This window comes from Triturus cristatus, chromosome 10 (genome assembly GCF_964204655.1).
Source record: "Triturus cristatus chromosome 10, aTriCri1.1, whole genome shotgun sequence".
Lineage (NCBI taxonomy): Eukaryota > Metazoa > Chordata > Amphibia > Caudata > Salamandridae > Triturus > Triturus cristatus.
Genome location: NC_140593.1, coordinates 1,130,948,689 through 1,130,967,210, shown reverse-complemented (window position 1 = coordinate 1,130,967,210; position 18,522 = coordinate 1,130,948,689). Strand labels below are relative to the sequence as shown.

The following is an 18,522-nucleotide window of genomic DNA, read 5'->3' as shown; positions in this document are numbered from 1 at the left end:
CCTCATTTTTCTACCAGTCTCACTCAGTGATCTTTGGGAACTTTAAATTCATTATTCGTTTTGCAACACGTGAAGCCAATCATTAATTAAATAATATATTTTCTGTTTTGGATTAGATGGTACTAGCATTGTGATGAACTTATCAGACCTTTACTTGTTCTGCATATTATGTTTATTTGTGTTTTAAGTTCTTCACCCTTAACAACTAATGTTGGGATAACATGTACTCTTGATCAGGTAGGCTCCCAAACGTACGTTCAACCCTGTATGTCACTGCCTTTGACCCTTTAAAAATAAATTGTTGGGAGCATGGTCAACCCCACATAGTATCGCTTGCAATCCCCAGGTAAAGAGTCTGCACAACAAATTCACCACTCCATGGTGACCCTGAACTTCAGTGGTGTTCAGAATTTGGCAGTTCTATTCTCCATGGTCATCTAGAGTCTGTAGATAGTCACAGATGATAGTCTCAGGGTCAGACATATTAATAGACGCTGCTCTGGGTACTAAAAGATCATCTCAAATGCTCATTGGATGAAGCCCCCTCACCAACCCGTAGATAAAGTTCCTGGGTGCAAACCACAAACATCAACCTTCAGGAATTTACTAAGAAGAAGCCATCTCTGGATAGCCATTCATCCCATTGAAACATATACGGACCCCGAACATATGGGTTTCAATTGGATGCAGATAAAGATGTATATTGCCCAGAGGAGAAAGGCTTACAAAAATGTGTGCTGTTTAGAAGGCAACAACTTTCGTTATAACGCTAGGAACTAATGCCACATTGTATGGCTGGGGTATTGATATGAGAAAAGTCAGAAAATTTATTGTTTGTGTTCTTTGGTGAAGTGCCTTAAAGCCAGATATTAAGCATGACCTTAAAGGGATGCCTTGTCTATGCAAAAACAAAGCAAAGCCAAAGGGGATGATGGACGGAGTGTTGAACATTGCAAGCACTCACCCCCAGTCAACTGATCTGGGTTTAATCCATCATCATTCTTTAGCTCACTCTGCCACCCCAGTTCAGACATGGCCATATTCAAATCAGTCTGACCCTGTGCCTCATGGGAACAGTCCAGCCCGAACTGCCAAGCCATGTCTTCCCTGGACCGGAAACAAGCATCCTGGGACCGTTTTCTGTCTAATCAGCCGTCATCAGCCAGGCTAGCTTGAATCCAGCGGCAAAGTGAGCAAGGGACCCACGTCTGGGCATACCCTGCCAACTTGGGGCATTATACAAAAACAAAACCTAAATACAAAGCTCAGTCTAGGTTTCCACACCAGTTCCCTGTTGCTCCTGGACTATGGCACACTACCCAGTGACTCATTTCTCAATGTCCTTGTGGGGATATCACCATGTGGGTAGTGACCGACTCCTTCAGGAAAATCTTTATGTAATTTCTATAGAAGAACTCGGTTCCATGCAGTCCCTTTATTGCCAGCATTTTCTGTTAATGTGGTTTCCTAACTACCATGGCGAGGGATTGATGAGCACAGTTCCTCTTGGGTTCTGCAAAGGACATCATCACGTCTGAGGGACTACCTGCCCCATAATGCCACTGTGCTGAAAGGATTAAGGCAACGAGTCCACACAGCTGCTGGGACTTAGCGCATGCAGCCAGTGAACAAGGGCATGGGGCCCGAAACATGTTTGGCGCTTTGCTGATGGGGTTCAAACGCGCTGTGCTGGTTACCTGCAATAAATGAAGGCTACATTTCCACCTGAGTTGGCGTCTCTATGCAAGGAAACTTGAACTTTGGGATGTTTAACAGCGGCGTGCCTCGTCGCAGAGATGCCCCGCCGCGCAGTAAGCGGTACCTTCGGTGCTTTACGATTGTGTGCACCGTGTGGAGCTGGAAATGCCGGTATTGCCAGGATTGACATTGACTAGCACTGTGGCAGTTTTTCCTCGCAGCACCCACTTGGGATTTTATTTTTGTTATGTAATGAGCCCTGGCAGCAATCATTTGATTTAGACACGGACTACCTGCCCCATAATGCCACTGTGCTGAAAGGATTAAGGCAACGAGTCCACACAGCTGCTGGGACTTAGCGCATGCAGCCAGTGAACAAGGGCATGGAGCCCGAAACATGTTTGGCGCTTTGCTGATGGGGTTCAAACGCGCTGTGCTGGTTACCTGCAATAAATGAAGGCTACATTTCCACCTGAGTTGGCGTCTCTATGCAAGGAAACTTGAACTTTGGGATGTTTAACAGCGGCGTGCCTCGTCGCAGAGATGCCCCGCCGCGCAGTAAGCGGTACCTTCGGTGCTTTACGATTGTGTGCACCGTGTGGAGCTGGAAATGCCGGTATTGCCAGGATTGACATTGACTAGCACTGTGGCAGTTTTTCCTCGCAGCACCCACTTGGGATTTTACTTTTGTTATGTAATGAGCCCTGGCAGCAATCATTTGATTTAGACACGGACTACCTGCCCCATAATGCCACTGTGCTGAAAGGATTAAGGCAACGAGTCCACACAGCTGCTGGGACTTAGCGCATGCAGCCAGTGAACAAGGGCATGGAGCCCGAAACATGTTTGGCGCTTTGCTGATGGGGTTCAAACGCGCTGTGCTGGTTACCTGCAATAAATGAAGGCTACATTTCCACCTGAGTTGGCGTCTCTATGCAAGGAAACTTGAACTTTGGGATGTTTAACAGCGGCGTGCCTCGTCGCAGAGATGCCCCGCCGCGCAGTAAGCGGCACCTTCGGTGCTTTACGATTGTGTGCACCGTGTGGAGCTGGAAATGCCGGTATTGCCAGGATTGACATTGACTAGCACTGTGGCAGTTTTTCCTCGCAGCACCCACTTGGGATTTTATTTTTGTTATGTAATGAGCCCTGGCAGCAATCATTTGATTTAGACACGGACTACCTGCCCCATAATGCCACTGTGCTGAAAGGATTAAGGCAACGAGTCCACACAGCTGCTGGGACTTAGCGCATGCAGCCAGTGAACAAGGGCATGGAGCCCGAAACATGTTTGGCGCTTTGCTGATGGGGTTCAAACGCGCTGTGCTGGTTTCCTGCAATAAATGAAGGCTACATTTCCACCTGAGTTGGCGTCTCTATGCAAGGAAACTTGAACTTTGGGATATATTTATATATATATATATATATATATATATATATATATATATATAGTTACTTTAACCTTTTGTTTTTTTCAATATATTCTGATTTATATAAAAAATTAAAGACAAAGATTAAAGTAACTTTAAAGTTAGGTGAATTTGTCAATGACAACATTATGGTTTTGAGCTAAAAAAAAACCACAGAAATTCACCAGTTAGTTACCAGTGCTAACTATAACTTGCGCCCCCCCCCCCCCCCCCAACATATACTGCTTATAACGTCACATATTACATCACTCATGACATGTTCTGACATCATTGATGACATCACTGATAACCTCATCCAAGCTTAATTTTTCCGCATATTGCTCCATAAATTACCATGGAATTAGAGGCCTGAAAGTAAGTAGAAAATCGTTCAGGTGAATGAGGCATCATTAGTGCCATCACAGATACAACTCCCTAAGGGGTAGAAAGCATGCATTATGTGCAACATTGCCCCTATACCATACACTTTCCCGCTGGCATAGTTCACATTAACAATCAACCACAAATATACAGGAAGCCCTAATTGAGTATGGTGTTCAATCTATATACAGCTGTTCACAGAAAGCCAAGTTCCTAAAAATACCGAACATGTGTTCCAAAACTCATACCCTACTGTGGACAATTTTTATCTGTATCAAACACCTGAGACTCACTGAACCTACAATGAGAAGTTAATATGAGTAGAGAAGTGGGTACTATAAACCATGTCTATGGAGAGTTTAGTCTATACCACACTGTTTGCAAATAGTGAAACTCTCATGAGAAATATAGCCGAGTATTACAGAAGTATCTACTAAGATCAGTGTTCGCTCTTGGCAACAGTTGTAAAAGAAAGCACTATTTCCTTTAAAATAAAACAAACAAGATCTGAAGGTACTAAGTATCCTACTACTTGCACCCTTCATACTGTGGTGAAAACCTTACAGATAGCCCATCTTTTGAAGCAAAAAAAGCACATATACATAGCTTAATACTTGGTGCACAGAATCTTGTATCTTACGGAGAAATTGTTATGCTGAGACAATTCTATCTAAAAATTCAAGGCGCGTACAATACTTAGTATATTGCATGTAGAATCTTTGGCTCAATTAGAAACGTTTTCCACAGAGCCTAAAAACTTGTGTGGAGCATGCTGAACACAAGTTGTCAACTGCCACTTGCGCACAGGGTTACTCTTCAATGCTAACATTTATAACGTGTTCAATACCTGTACACAGCAATGATGTTTTAGTAGCACATGCACTTTGTAAACATTTACACCCATTAGTGGATGCAGGGTGTACAAAATTAAATGAAGAAGTTCTATGGTAGTTACGCGCCGCTATATAAACTATAAAACAAACTAACACACTTGTTGGAAGATGTCATCAGTGATGTCATAGAACGTCATGGGTGATGCAGTCCATGGTGGGGGTGCAAGTTCTAGTTAGCGCTGCTAACTATAAATGTTGAATTTCTGTGTTTTTTTAGTTCAAAATGTTATTGTACTTGACAAATTCACCTAACTATATAACATTACTTTATCCTTTGGTTTTTATCCATGAATTTCTAAAGTTTAAAAAAAAAATCTTTTTAGCACACCTAACTATGACATTTTTTGAACCTCTATATTTTTTCATTGAATTTCTAGGATTGTTTTAACATAAAGTAATGTTTAAGTATGATACGTGAATCCAACCTTCCGCTGCAAGCGCCCTTCGGCCGGGCACGGCGGAGAGTTAGCTGCAGGGCTGGCCATGCGCAGTGGGGGGGTTGGCCACAAGGCCTAGCCTCCTGCTAGGCCGTGTGACCAAATCCTGCAAAGGCAGCCAACCCCATACTGGGAATGGGCATGCAAAATTTGATGCAAAAGCAAGGCTCTTCCAATGGGTCGGGTCCCGCAATGCGGGCGCCACTACATATAACATACACAAGAAGCCGCACCCTTCAGTCTGAGGGAGAATACACGAGCCACACCATCCGACTTTGGGGAAAGAATTACATTTCCAGATTATAAATCCATTATAATTCATGATGTGTTTCAACTTCTCCCAGGCCTTGCTCACATGATTATAGCAGTGGTTAATTTCCTTTCGAATGTAAATGTTCATCAAACATGAAAGAAGGACAACTACACACGCCACTCAGTTTTAAAGTCACAGTTCTAACATTCATTGCCATTCTCGTAACGCCAGTGTCAATATGAGGAGTTGATGAAATCACTGTTTTTGAATAGTACTCAGTTCAAAGTTATATCTATAATTACTGGGGCAGTATTTTTAATTTTAAAAAAACTCGTCACAACTACAGTGCAAAATTGGCAATGAATTGCATAAAATAGAATTGAATCCCTGGAAGCATGAAAGCAATGTTTAAATTGATTTGTTCCTGACGAGTGCAATAACATCTTGAGAAACAAAAATTTAGTTTAAAGAGAGAGAGCACATACTGAAATCACAAAGGATTGTGGTTATTGTAGTAAACTGCGCACTGCAGTTGTGATGATTTTTATTAAACTAAACTGAAAATGTGCATTCTGAACTTTGAAGGACCTCAGTGGCGGCTAGTTGTATTTTTAAAAGTGGTGAGACAATTGGGTGAATATTTCAACCCACTTTCAGGCAGTGTTAAAAATCAGGAATGCTTCTAGGCGCAACACCAAAGCTCTCAATCGTGGCCCATTATAAACAATGTTTATAGTGGGCCATGATTAAGAGCTTTGGAGTTGATGCTCCAGGCATTGCCCGACAGTGGCCCAAAAAAAAACAACAATTCAAAATAAAAGTACTTAACTATTCCTCTCCGGTCCTGCAGTCTGTGGTTCCAAGGCAGCGAGCGGGGGGGTGGGGGGGGGTCTCAGAGCCAACTCCCCTAATCAATCCAGACAGTGCTCTCCTGCTGTAAGCCACCATGAGAGAAGCACCAGTATTGGTTGGAGCGGGCTGGCTCAGCGCTCCTGAGGCACTGGCTGCCTTAGCCTGCTCTCCATCCAGCTGCCTAAGACTGCCCCGGGTTGGAGAGGTTTAAAGTGCGCATGTCAGGCTGGCTGTGGCAAGACAGTCAATTTGGGAAAAAGGGGGTGGTGATGGACAGAGTTTCTGAAGGATGCAGAATACTCTTACCAAGTCAAGAGATCATGGTTTTAATCCATCACCGTTTTTTAGCTCACTGCACCATCCCAGCTCAGAACCTGGCTACATGCAAATTAGTCTGTACCTGTCCCAGTGCATGATGGGAACAGGGCAAACCAAACTACCAAGCCAATTCTTATACTGGGAAGGAAACAAGCTTCCGGGGACCGGTTTCTGGCATCACAGCCTTCGTCGGCCCGGCTTGCCTGAATCCTGATGGTGCAATGAGCAAGGGACTCACGTCTGAGCATACCCTCCCACACTGAGTGTGGATAAAATCGATTTGGGAAAAAGGGGGTGGTGATGGACAGAGTTTCTGAATGATGCAGAATACTCTTACCAAGTCAAGAGATCATGGTTTTAATCCATCACCGTTTTTTAGCTCACTGCACCATCCCAGCTCAGAACCTGGCTACATGCAAATTAGTCTGTACCTGTCCCAGTGCATGATGGGAACAGGGCAAACCAAACTACCAAGCCAATTCTTATACTGGGAAGGAAACAAGCTTCCGGGGACCGGTTTCTGGCATCACAGCCTTCGTCGGCCCGGCTTGCCTGAATCCTGATGGTGCAATGAGCAAGGGACTCACGTCTGAGCATACCCTCCCACACTGAGTGTGGATAAAATCGATTTGGGAAAAAGGGGGTGGTGATGGACAGAGTTTCTGAATGATGCAGAATACTCTTACCAAGTCAAGAGATCATGGTTTTAATCCATCACCGTTTTTTAGCTCACTGCACCATCCCAGCTCAGAACCTGGCTACATGCAAATTAGTCTGTACCTGTCCCAGTGCATGATGGGAACAGGGCAAACCAAACTACCAAGCCAATTCTTATACTGGGAAGGAAACAAGCTTCCGGGGACCGGTTTCTGGCATCACAGCCTTCGTCGGCCCGGCTTGCCTGAATCCTGATGGTGCAATGAGCAAGGGACTCACGTCTGAGCATACCCTCCCACACTGAGTGTGGATAAAATCGATTTGGGAAAAAGGGGGTGGTGATGGACAGAGTTTCTGAATGATGCAGAATACTCTTACCAAGTCAAGAGATCATGGTTTTAATCCATCACCGTTTTTTAGCTCACTGCACCATCCCAGCTCAGAACCTGGCTACATGCAAATTAGTCTGTACCTGTCCCAGTGCATGATGGGAACAGGGCAAACCAAACTACCAAGCCAATTCTTATACTGGGAAGGAAACAAGCTTCCGGGGACCGGTTTCTGGCATCACAGCCTTCGTCGGCCCGGCTTGCCTGAATCCTGATGGTGCAATGAGCAAGGGACTCACGTCTGAGCATACCCTCCCACACTGAGTGTGGATAAAATCGATTTGGGAAAAAGGGGGTGGTGATGGACAGAGTTTCTGAATGATGCAGAATACTCTTACCAAGTCAAGAGATCATGATTTTAATCCATCACCGTTTTTTAGCTCACTGCACCATCCCAGCTCAGAACCTGGCTACATGCAAATTAGTCTGTATCTGTCCCAGTGCATGATGGGAACAGGGCAAACCAAACTACCAAGCCAATTCTTATACTGGGAAGGAAACAAGCTTCTGGGGACCGGTTTCTGGCATCACAGCCTTCGTCGGCCCGGCTTGCCTGAATCCTGATGGTGCAAATGAGCAAGGGACTCACGTCTGAGCATACCCTCCCACACTGAGTGTGGATAAAATCGATTTGGGAAAAAGGGGGTGGTGATGGACAGAGTTTCTGAATGATGCAGAATACTCTTACCAAGTCAAGAGATCATGGTTTTAATCCATCACCGTTTTTTAGCTCACTGCCCCATCCCAGCTCAGAACCTGGCTACATGCAAATTAGTCTGTACCTGTCCCAGTGCATGATGGGAACAGGGCAAACCAAACTACCAAGCCAATTCTTATACTGGGAAGGAAACAAGCCAAAGTGACATACACACTTTAAACTGGTGTGCGCACCACTCCTCCCCTGCAGCCAGTCAGCAGCAATGGCTCTGCCCTGATTCCTGGCTCGGGATGGCGGCACTGAACAATAAAATTATACGGAAGTAATTTTATAACCATTTTATTTTTCATGTTTGCTGCGCTGGCAGCAGGGTGGGGCAGCGCTCCTCCGCCCTAAGGGAGGAACCACCGCTCAAGGACCTTGTGCAAACAATGGGGGTGTGAGTAGTTAGAACGCCTGCTACCGTTGCATTTGGGGAAAACAGAAAGTAACTCATTTACCCAGTGCTTTCCAAACATGGCAGACTGATGACAGAATGCTGCTGTCGTGTCACCCTGGAAATGTTAAATCGCCTTGAGGGTGTTGACTTGGTCAGTGTAATTGTATTTCGTTAATATGTACAGTTGTATTTATTTTTGGAGCAGCCAGTGCCAGAGAGAGTTACTTTGTACGCCTGGCGGCCACAAAGTGCCTGCCACTTGTTTTCTTTCCATTGTGTGAACCTGACCTTCTCTTCAAGTGGCCTTGCTTTGTTTACAGCCAGTATTGGTTTCTTTGTGTGGGCTTTGAACTTCCTGCATCAGTGTATAGAAAGCAATCTGTTGTGAGGTCGAATCACGGCAGGAAGTAACCCTTGACTGCATGAAGAGTTTATAGGCTTGCTGGCGTCTGGTCTGGTCTGCTCTGCAGCCAAAGACTACGTGTTTAGGTCTCGCCTGACCCAGCGCATGCGCTGGTCTGGCGAGACTTATTGAGAGGGCTCCAAAAAGTGCTACCAGGCCAGCCTAGAGCTACAGTGCATGTGCACGGGCTCGCGCGCCCAGCTTGACCGCGATTACTTTCAATTTTGCGGCCGCTTTGATGTTTGATCGCGATCACTTTAGCGGCCGCTTGGCATAACCAATAGGTCTCGCTTTTGGGACCTTATAAGTATTTAGTTATGCAACCGTGGCATGGCTAAACACTTATAAGGTCCCAAAGGCGAGACCTATTGGCTATGACAATGCTTGTTTTTAATTGCATTTCAATTGCTATCAGCACTGATCACCTGCAGAACTACCTCATGATTGTTCTAGCCTGACTGCTAAAGGGCTACCTCAATCTGAAGCCCCGGAAACCTTAGTTTCTCAAGATCACCAAAGGCACCAGACAAGCTCAAGTTAAAAAATGCCTCCCAGCAACACGCCATGTGACATTACGCCCCACCCTGCTACAACATTCGGAAATCACCAACTCTCTTGAATTCCATATCACTACACCTTCAGCTTCACGTCCAAATTGCTAAGCAGAACCAGACAGGCTGACAGCAGCTTTCATTACTTTGCTAAAGCACATCCTATCCTTCGGATCCGGACTTCGGACGAGTGTTCAAGCGCCTGTCTTGTCTCATAAGGCAATAGATCCACGTAGTGTCAATGCAGTATGGCAGTATCCCTTCTGCCAGCATTCAATAGACCTCACATCTGTGAATCACTTTCCATCATTGTTCTACTGAAGATCTTCATGATACAGATTTAAAAAAAACTGTGTCAACCTAAAAAAATGTCTTTTATTTCAGCAGATGATCAAGGCCGTTGCACAGACCAGTCACTGAAGGGGCATTCAGGTAGCTGGACATGTTGATTTCGAATGTGAGGGGCTGAACTTCCTGTTTCTTCCCCGGGGCAGTGGGGCGGGACATTGGTTCATTGGTGAACCGACAGATAAAATGAAGCCTCCTGCATCCAGTGTGCAGATCTCCTTGTGTCGTCCTGCCCAGTGGCGTCACATGATGTCACTGTGTTGTCCCCTCCAATCATCTTAGAACAGAGACCAGCGTGAACCATCTGTTGTGCCTTGGCAGTGTGAATGAAGTAGGTTTAACCTCGGAGGTGTCTGGAGTCTGGACCCTGGTCTGATGGCGGTATGCCTAGGCCCTTAAATGGAGGCCTTTTCCTACTTTGACACATCTACAATTTCTTCCCATGTCACACTATTCGACGTAGTGACCACAGGCAATTATTAGATAGTGTGATTGGACTTATAAGTTTGTGTGCCATCCGCGTGGGCATCCCTGCGGGTTTCAAATAGCAATGAGGGTGAATATTTACAATACATTACAAAAACATCTCTGCAAACTTCCGCTGTCCATAAGTGTTCAAAAGTAGGAATGAGCAAAATCTCCCAAAATGTACTAACGAGTAGGGCAGTGGAAGTTGTGTAGGTCACATACTTACAACCAAGGCTCACGGTTTTCCGTTTTAACTGATTTTTACAGAAAAATATAGATAGAAACCCATCTATTTTCCTGTCTGTATGTTTTTACACATGGAAAAATATGGAATAGAGGCCTTCTTTTGGGTGATTCTCACTACGGTCAATCATGAATACCAAGTCACAAGCTGTGTAGGGAGGGGAGTTACGAAAAAGGAAAATAATATATAAAGGAAGCTTAAATAACTGCAGATGTTTCGTTTTTAAAGATGTTCTACTGTGCAAATGTTTTCAAAGGACTATTTCATACTGTAAATGGCTCATATCCATAGGGCATTCAGATGCGAGTATACATTTTTAAATTAAATTCCTGTGGAAATATACCCACTGGTGCCTAATTTTTACACGTAACACAAGGCCGCACTCAGGTACTCGGGTAGTGCAAGTTTCACATCCAACTACGAAACAGGATCTCAGATCTGCAGCGAGATGGAGGGAATTTCACACAGAGACTATGTTTGTTCATCAAGCTGTGCTGCTCATAACAAAATTAAATTTCCAGTTATTAAATCTCTAAATCATATTTATTTGATTCTCATTACACTCTCATTACAGAACCATGTTTCTGTTCTAAATGCTGGTGCCAAATGTCAGCAGGTGGGAGAAACAGGGCCAGGAGCAGTCAGCAGGTGTCACCCTGACGCGCTGGCGACGAGGTTGGGACGCTGCTGTTCGTCATCTGGTGAGGCAACAGCTCAGGCAGTAGTTACCAGGACAGAAATGTCTGAACAAAACAATGGTGCAACAAAGGACAGTAAGAAGCACTGGCGCCCTCAACAGTTTAAACAGGTGCAGCACAGCAGCTGGGATTGCACAGAGCCTGGTGCACGCGCATTCAAAACATGTTCATAGGTTGGCTCCTTGTGAGTGTCAGGAGGATAGTTTCTTGCGCCATGTTGTACACAGCATGTCTGCTGTGGAGCATGGATAAAATATAGTGGCATAGAGGAAAGTGGCATGGAGTGGAGTAACAAAGAGTGGAATAGTGTCGTAGAGTGTTGTGGAGGGGTGTGGAGTGGAATAGAGTGGAGTAGTGTGTTGTAAAGTAGTGTGTCATGGAGATGCATGCATGGTGTGGAGGGTCGTGAAGTGCCGGGCATAGAATGGAATGTAGTATTGGACTAGAGTGGAGTAGAGTGTTGTGGAGTGAAGGAGTGTGGAGTGGAGTGTCATGGAGTAGAGAAGGGAGGCATGGAGTAAGGTAGAGTGTTGTAGAGTGGCCTAGAGTTAAGTAGCATAGAGTGTCTTAGTATTGTGGAGTGGAATAGAGCGGAGTAGAGAGGCATAGACTGAGGGATGTGGAGTGGAATAGAGCGAAGCAGAGAGGCATAGACTGAGGGATGTGGAGTGGAATAGAGTGAAGCAGAGAGGCATAGACTGAGGGATGTGGAGTGGAATAGAGCGAAGCAGAGAGGCATAGACTGAGGGATGTGGAGTGGAATAGAGCGAAGCAGAGAGGCATAGACTGAGGGATGTGGAGTGGAATAGAGCGAAGCAGAGAGGCATAGACTGAGGGATGTGGAGTGGAATAGAGCGAAGCAGAGAGGCATAGACTGAGGGATGTGGAATGGAATAGAGCGGAGTAGAGAGGCATAGACTGAGGGATGTGGAATGGAATAGAGCGGAGTAGAGAGGCATAGACTGAGGGATGTGGAATGGAATAGAGCGGAGTAGAGAGGCATAGACTGAGGGATGTTGAATGGAATAGAGCGGAGTAGAGAGGCATAGACTGAGGGATGTGGAATGGAATAGAGCGGAGTAGAGATGCAGAGACTGAGGGAAGTTGAGTGGAATGGAGTGGAGTAGAGAGACATAGACTGAGGGAAGTTGAGTGGAATAGAGCGGAGTAGAGAGGCATAGACTGAGGAGCATGGAATGTCGTAGAGTGGAGTGGATTAATCTCCACGTTTGAGAGCACCGTGAATTAATTCAGTTCAGGAGTCACACTGTGCAAAAATCTCACATGTCTGGTTTAGACAATATTGCGCAATCTATAAAAAAATAACGCCTTATATAGGAGAACCAAGACAACTGACTGGCCTCTTAATAAAATTGTCACCGCAGAAAGGGTATGGTTCTCAAATTCTAATAAAGTCCACGAAGTGCTATAAACTAATATATTAAAGTGAAACAATCCAAAATTTAAATTTTGTATTTAAACATTTGTACCTCAACAATAAATAAAGTGCCAGTCACCAACACTAGCAGAAGGGTGGCAGGCCCAGGCTGAGCCAAGAGCTGTCCTCCTAAGCATCCAAGGTGCTGCTTTTTCAGACAGGATGCACCACAGACAGGGTCAAGTAAAATTATGGGACACGTTTGTCACTGCCTCACTATGACTGCCCTATTGGTGGTGAGGCAGGAGATGCTCGGGTGTTGGTTGTGACTCACGTTCTCCCAGCATATGCATGACTGCTGCCCACACCCAGTCAGCTGCAGGGGTGTCTTGGCAGCATGGGCAGACTACAATTACTGTGACAAACTCTGTGAAACATGCCACACGAGTAGGCAGCGTCGCCAATAGCACATCATAGGCCTCAAGGAGTAGGGCCTGGGTAAATTTGTCCTGTCTACCCCCCCCTCCTGACACCAATGATCATGCGCTATGAACCAGGAATTGTTTCACAATAGTTCATGTGAGATCCCTGTAGTACTGGGGAAGTGCTTGAAAACATAAGGCATTATCTGAGCACCAGTTTTCTCAATGGTAAAGAGCGATAGGGTCTATTGCTCTGCCTTGCCGCAGTAAATACATTTTTAGCTCGCCTGCACACAATTTTAACATAGGTCTGATAGTTTATCAAAGGGAAAACATAAATGTTGGCATAAGTGATATAACCACACCCAAACTAGGGCACCCATAACCTGGAGACTCTAACCAGCGAACAGTAGCACTCGCGGGTGCTTCCCACTGATGACGCATGCCACACTAGGAAGGTGAGTGTCCATAATCCTCGGAGTACATGGATATATGGCAACTCCATAAGAGATTTGGCTGTTTGTTCTGGAGGTTTTATACTTCTTATATGTTTATCTTTTTATGGAAATCGTACATTCCAGTGGCCCTGGGTATATTACATCCTCACTTCACCTTTCTCACTTACTTCTGTAACCCCTAAAAAGATTCTCCACCTCACTTACCGTGTCACCAACCTCTCCGTAGCAAAGTGGAATGAAACCGAGTGCTCTCTAAAGCCTTACTGCAGTGAGAAATTGCAGTTTACTCTTACTATGGCAAAGATTACAGGGCCAATACCCAGAGCCACTGGAATTATGCAGTTGGGTAGGGCCAAATTATGCGGCGTAATACGGCATATTTTGTGTGATAGTACTGCTTCACTATTTTCTCATTTTTACACTTGTTAAAACTGTCTGGGCATAAATTGCGCCTGATTAGTACTGGTTCAACACCCAAATATCGTAATTAGAAAAGTGACCAGTCAACTTTTTGCAAAGGGCGTGACGCTACGTGACGACATCTTGATTAGTAACTTTTTAACCATTTGGGCTAGAAACTATTTTTTGTTGTTAAAATCTGCAAATTATGCAGGAGATGATGGATTATGTGGCAAATGCAGCGACTCCAGAATTGCGCGATTGTGCGGCTGCAGCCTTTTTTGCACATAATTCCAATTGCCCTGCCTATTTCCAACATACTTTGGTAAAACTGTTGCTATTCCAGACGCTAGTTGGCAGGATAAAGAACAACATTTGAATCTGGAACAGGTTTCCTCCTTAATATTGTAGGCCCCAGCATCGTTCCAAGGTTCCAATAGATAGAGTTTGGAAATTCCATAATATTGACATGCAGATCTGCATGATGCAAATTTAATTAATTCGATAATAAAGGTTTTGAAACTTCAGACAAAGGCAGTGGGGGTGATTGCTATGAAACAAATGCAAGATTAGCCTGAATCAGAATTTTATTGAAATAAAGATACCGTCTGCAGTTAATTTGAGTGAAAAGGGCAAACTTAAACCGGTAACATGCCACGACGTTCCTTTGCATCAGTGTGCAGGTTAGTAGCATGTTTAACGAAATAAGATCCCATTTTTCTATTAAGATTGACAGGAGTTTGCATTAAATGGGACATCTTTTTTTAAGTTTATCCTTTGAAAAATCCGTTGTTTGTGATGTTCCCAGCATGCCTATCTTTGCAAGTGATCCTGGTCTAGAAGTAAGAAGACACCGGTGCAAGAGTAAAGGGGCCATGATGCATGGAGCAGGATCTTAGGCAATCCGCATTTTCAGATTTTTAGGGCACCAACCCTTCTTTTGAAGAGGAAAATCATGTTTCTTTTGGCCTAGAAATAAAATTGGCTCAAATAGATAAATGCTGCATCTTAAATTAAAAAGTAGTCTAGCGAAAATCTTGCATCCCTCTGCATGAACCCTTCTGAAAGCGATCTAACCGATAACCAATGCTAAGCCTTCAGTATTTATTTTTATTTATCTAGATGCACAAGTATAAGCAAAGCATGTTTATCCGTTGTTGGAAGCCACACTTGCCCTCTGAAAGAATCCTTTGTTTCCTGTATACTTGTCTTCAGAATACATAGATTTTTATAAACAATCCTAAAAGAAAATCTTTGAATGTGTTGGTATAGGAATGAAGTATATAAACTGCATGTAATGATTTATTGCTGTGTTTTCTATGAGAGGGATTGGCAGTCTCTCATATGGGCCATTCGCATGCAGTGTCCCATTGTTTAGTTTCTTTTCAGAGGACTTTGGCCATCTCTGACATGGACAACAGACACACACCGCATACAGTGTCCCATTAGAGTGCCCTCTATCAGAGGGCTTTGTCCATCTGTCACATGGAAGGTGGCCCATTAAATGCATACGGATGAGATCATCTCCCCTGTAGAATTACCTATTGCTCAGGGGACGGGACCACTGCAGCTGCCCTTTAATAAAAGGCCATCTCTATAGAAAACATTTTCTGCATCCTTCCACTGTTACATAACTCAGCACTCTGACAACAACTACTGAAGTCCATGCCTGTAGTAGAATACTCCTAGACTCAGAGGCGACAACCACAGCAGCATTGATATGATTATTGGCCTAGACCAAGAGGAGACAACCACAGCAGCATTGATATGATTATTGGCCTAGACCAAGAGGAGACAACCACAGCAGCATTCATATGATTTCTGTCCCAGACCTAGAGGAGACAACCACAGCAGCATTCATATGATTATTGGCCTAGACCAAGAGGAGACAACCACAGCAGCATTCATATGATTATTGGCCTAGACCAAAAGGAGACAACCACAGCAGCATTCATATGATTATTGGCCTAGACCAAGAGGAGACCACCACAGCAGCATTCATATGATTATTGGCCTAGACCAAGAGGAGACAACCACAGCAGCATTGATATGATTATTGGCCTAGACCAAGAGGAGACAACCTCAGCAGCATTGATATGATTATTGGCCTAGACCAAGAGGAGACAACCACAGCAGCATTGATATGATTATTGGCCTAGACCAAAAGGAGACCACCACAGCAGCATTGATATGATTATTGGCCTAGACCAAAAGGAGACCACCACAGCAGCATTGATATGATTATTGGCATAGACCAAGAGGAGACAACCACAGCAGCATTGATATGATTATTGGCCTAGACCAAGAGGAGACAACCACAGCAGCATTGATATGATTATTGGCCTAGACCAAAAGGAGACAACCACAGCAGCATGCATATGATTATTGTCCCAGACCTAGAGGAGGCAACCATAGCAGCATTCCTATGATTATTGGCCTAAACCAAGAGGAGACAACCACAGCAGCATGCATATGATAATTGTCCCAGACCTAGAGGAGGCAACCATAGCAGCATTCATATGATTATTGGCCTAGACCAAGAGGAGACAACCACAGCAGCATTCATATGACTTCAGCATTGATTATTATTGTCCTAGACCTGGAGAAGACAACGACTTCAGCATTCATATGATTATTGTCCTAAAAGAGGAGGCAGCTACTTCAGCATTGATATTATTGTCCAGGGCTTAGAGGAGACAACCACTTCAGCATTGATATGATTACTGTCCGACACCTAGAGGAGTCAACCACAGCAGCATTGATATGATTATTGTCCTAGAAGAGGAGACAACCACAGCAGCATTGATATGATTATTGTGCTGGACCTGGGGGTGGCAATCACAGCAGCATTGATATGATTATTGTGCTGGACCTGGAGGTGGCAATCACAGCAGCATTGATATGATTATTGTGCTGGACCTGGAGGTGGCAATCACAGCTTCATTGATATGATTATTGTGCTGGACCTGGAGGTGACAATCACAGCAGCATTGATATGATTATTGTGCTGGACCTGGAGGTGGCAATCACAGCAGCATTGATATGATTATTGTGCTGGACCTAGAGGTGGCAATCACAGCAGCATTGATATGATTATTGTGCTGGACCTGGAGGTGGCAATCACAGCTTCATTGATATGATTATTGTGCAGGACCTGGAGGTGGCAGTCACAGCAGCATTGATATGATTATTGTGCTGGACCTAGAGGCGGCAGTCACAGCAGCATTGATATGATTATTGTCCTAGAAGAGGAGACAACCACAGCAGCATTGATATGATTATTGTGCTGGACCTGGAGGTGGCAATCACAGCAGCATTGATATGATTATTGTGCTGGCCCTGGAGGTGGCAATCACAGCAGCATTGATATGATTATTGTGCTGGACCTGGAGGTGGCAGTCACAGCAGCATTGATATGATTATTGTGCTGGACCTGGAGGTGGCAGTCACAGCAGCATTGATATGATTATTGTGCTGGACCTAGAGGTGGCAATCACAGCAGCATTGATATGATTATTGTGCTGGACCTAGAGGTCCCCTTCTCAAGAGTGTCCTGTTGCTTCAGAGCAGAATGGGAATTCAAATAAGAGGGGTGACTCTACCCAGCCCTGCCGGCCTGGTGCTCATATGGGTTTGTAATCTGTGTAGTTTGTGGTTACCAAAAGAAGGGTCTGCTAGCCGATTGGAAATATTAGATCCAAGGCTGCGGGAAGCAGGGTGGCAGCCTCTGTTGTGACAGGGAGCATGGGGGACATGGTAGACATGCTGAGTTGCCTGACTGCTCTCCTTTCTTTCCTCCCCAGGTGATGCGTTACCAGGTCCTCCTCTCCTTGATGTTATCCAGCCAGACCAAGGACCAGGTGACCGCAGCAGCCATGTCCAAGCTGAGGGAACACGGCCTGACTGTGGACAGGATCCTGGGCACAGATGATGCCACACTGGGGCGCCTCATTTACCCCGTTGGATTCTGGAAGGTAAGCTCAGCAGTCCTGGAAGACTGCTCCGCATTTCACTGATAAAAGGTGGGTTAAGCATGCGCTTGCACTCCCTGCACTAAAAGAGGGCGGTACAGGTGTAAGTTAAGACACTGGCTTCTTGCAGGCAGTCACTGGAGAATACTTGCCCTTAAATGTGATGTGGCATTTCTGTTTGAGCTTTGTACAACGTCAGCAAGCCATCTGACGTCACTGGCAGGGTTTGAGGTATTGAGCTACACGGAGAAGTGCAAAAAACACCAGGAGTTGGAGAAACAGGGTGATCTTTGTGCATCAGGGGTAAAAGCAAAGGCTACGGTGTCGGGGGTGTCTGGATGGGGAATGGGGTCTTGTGATGTGTGCACATACTTTTCCCCGAGGTTCCCTGAATAATACAAAGTGATGGCAGAAAAGCACTATGAGGCCCATACACTTTGCTTCGAGGACGAGCGAATAGTCCATTGAACGCTCTTCGCTGATATCTGCTGTCGTCTGCAGGTCACTAGTTCAAATCACGGCCCGGTCAACTTTCATCCTTGCAGGGTTAGTTAATTAAGCAACACTGGACAGTTGCAGTGCTTAGAGATGGCAATAACCGCCGCATGCCGCCCTACATAAACATACATTGCTACTTCCTTCCCTGGTCTAGCACCTTGACAGCCAGTTTATTCTCTATGAGCCACAGTATTAGCCACTCAGGGTATTCCCTCTCTTTCCTTCCAGCATTAATCATTTTGTAACAGTGTGTGAAGCAAACATTTGCAATGCAATAGGTCTCGCCTTTGGGACCTTAAA

The 18,522-nt window shown here is 44.9% G+C and overlaps 1 protein-coding gene across 1 annotated transcript in view; it reads left to right on the top strand.

Moving 5' to 3' along the window:
* The window catches only part of NTHL1 (nth like DNA glycosylase 1), a 159,389-nt gene that overhangs the window by 49,757 nt on the left and 91,110 nt on the right, over nt 1–18,522 (top strand). The window contains exon 3 of the mRNA XM_085630232.1: nt 17,557–17,727. Coding sequence (XP_085486358.1) covers nt 17,557–17,727 — 171 coding nt within the window. The remainder of the gene's footprint in view (nt 1–17,556; nt 17,728–18,522) is intronic.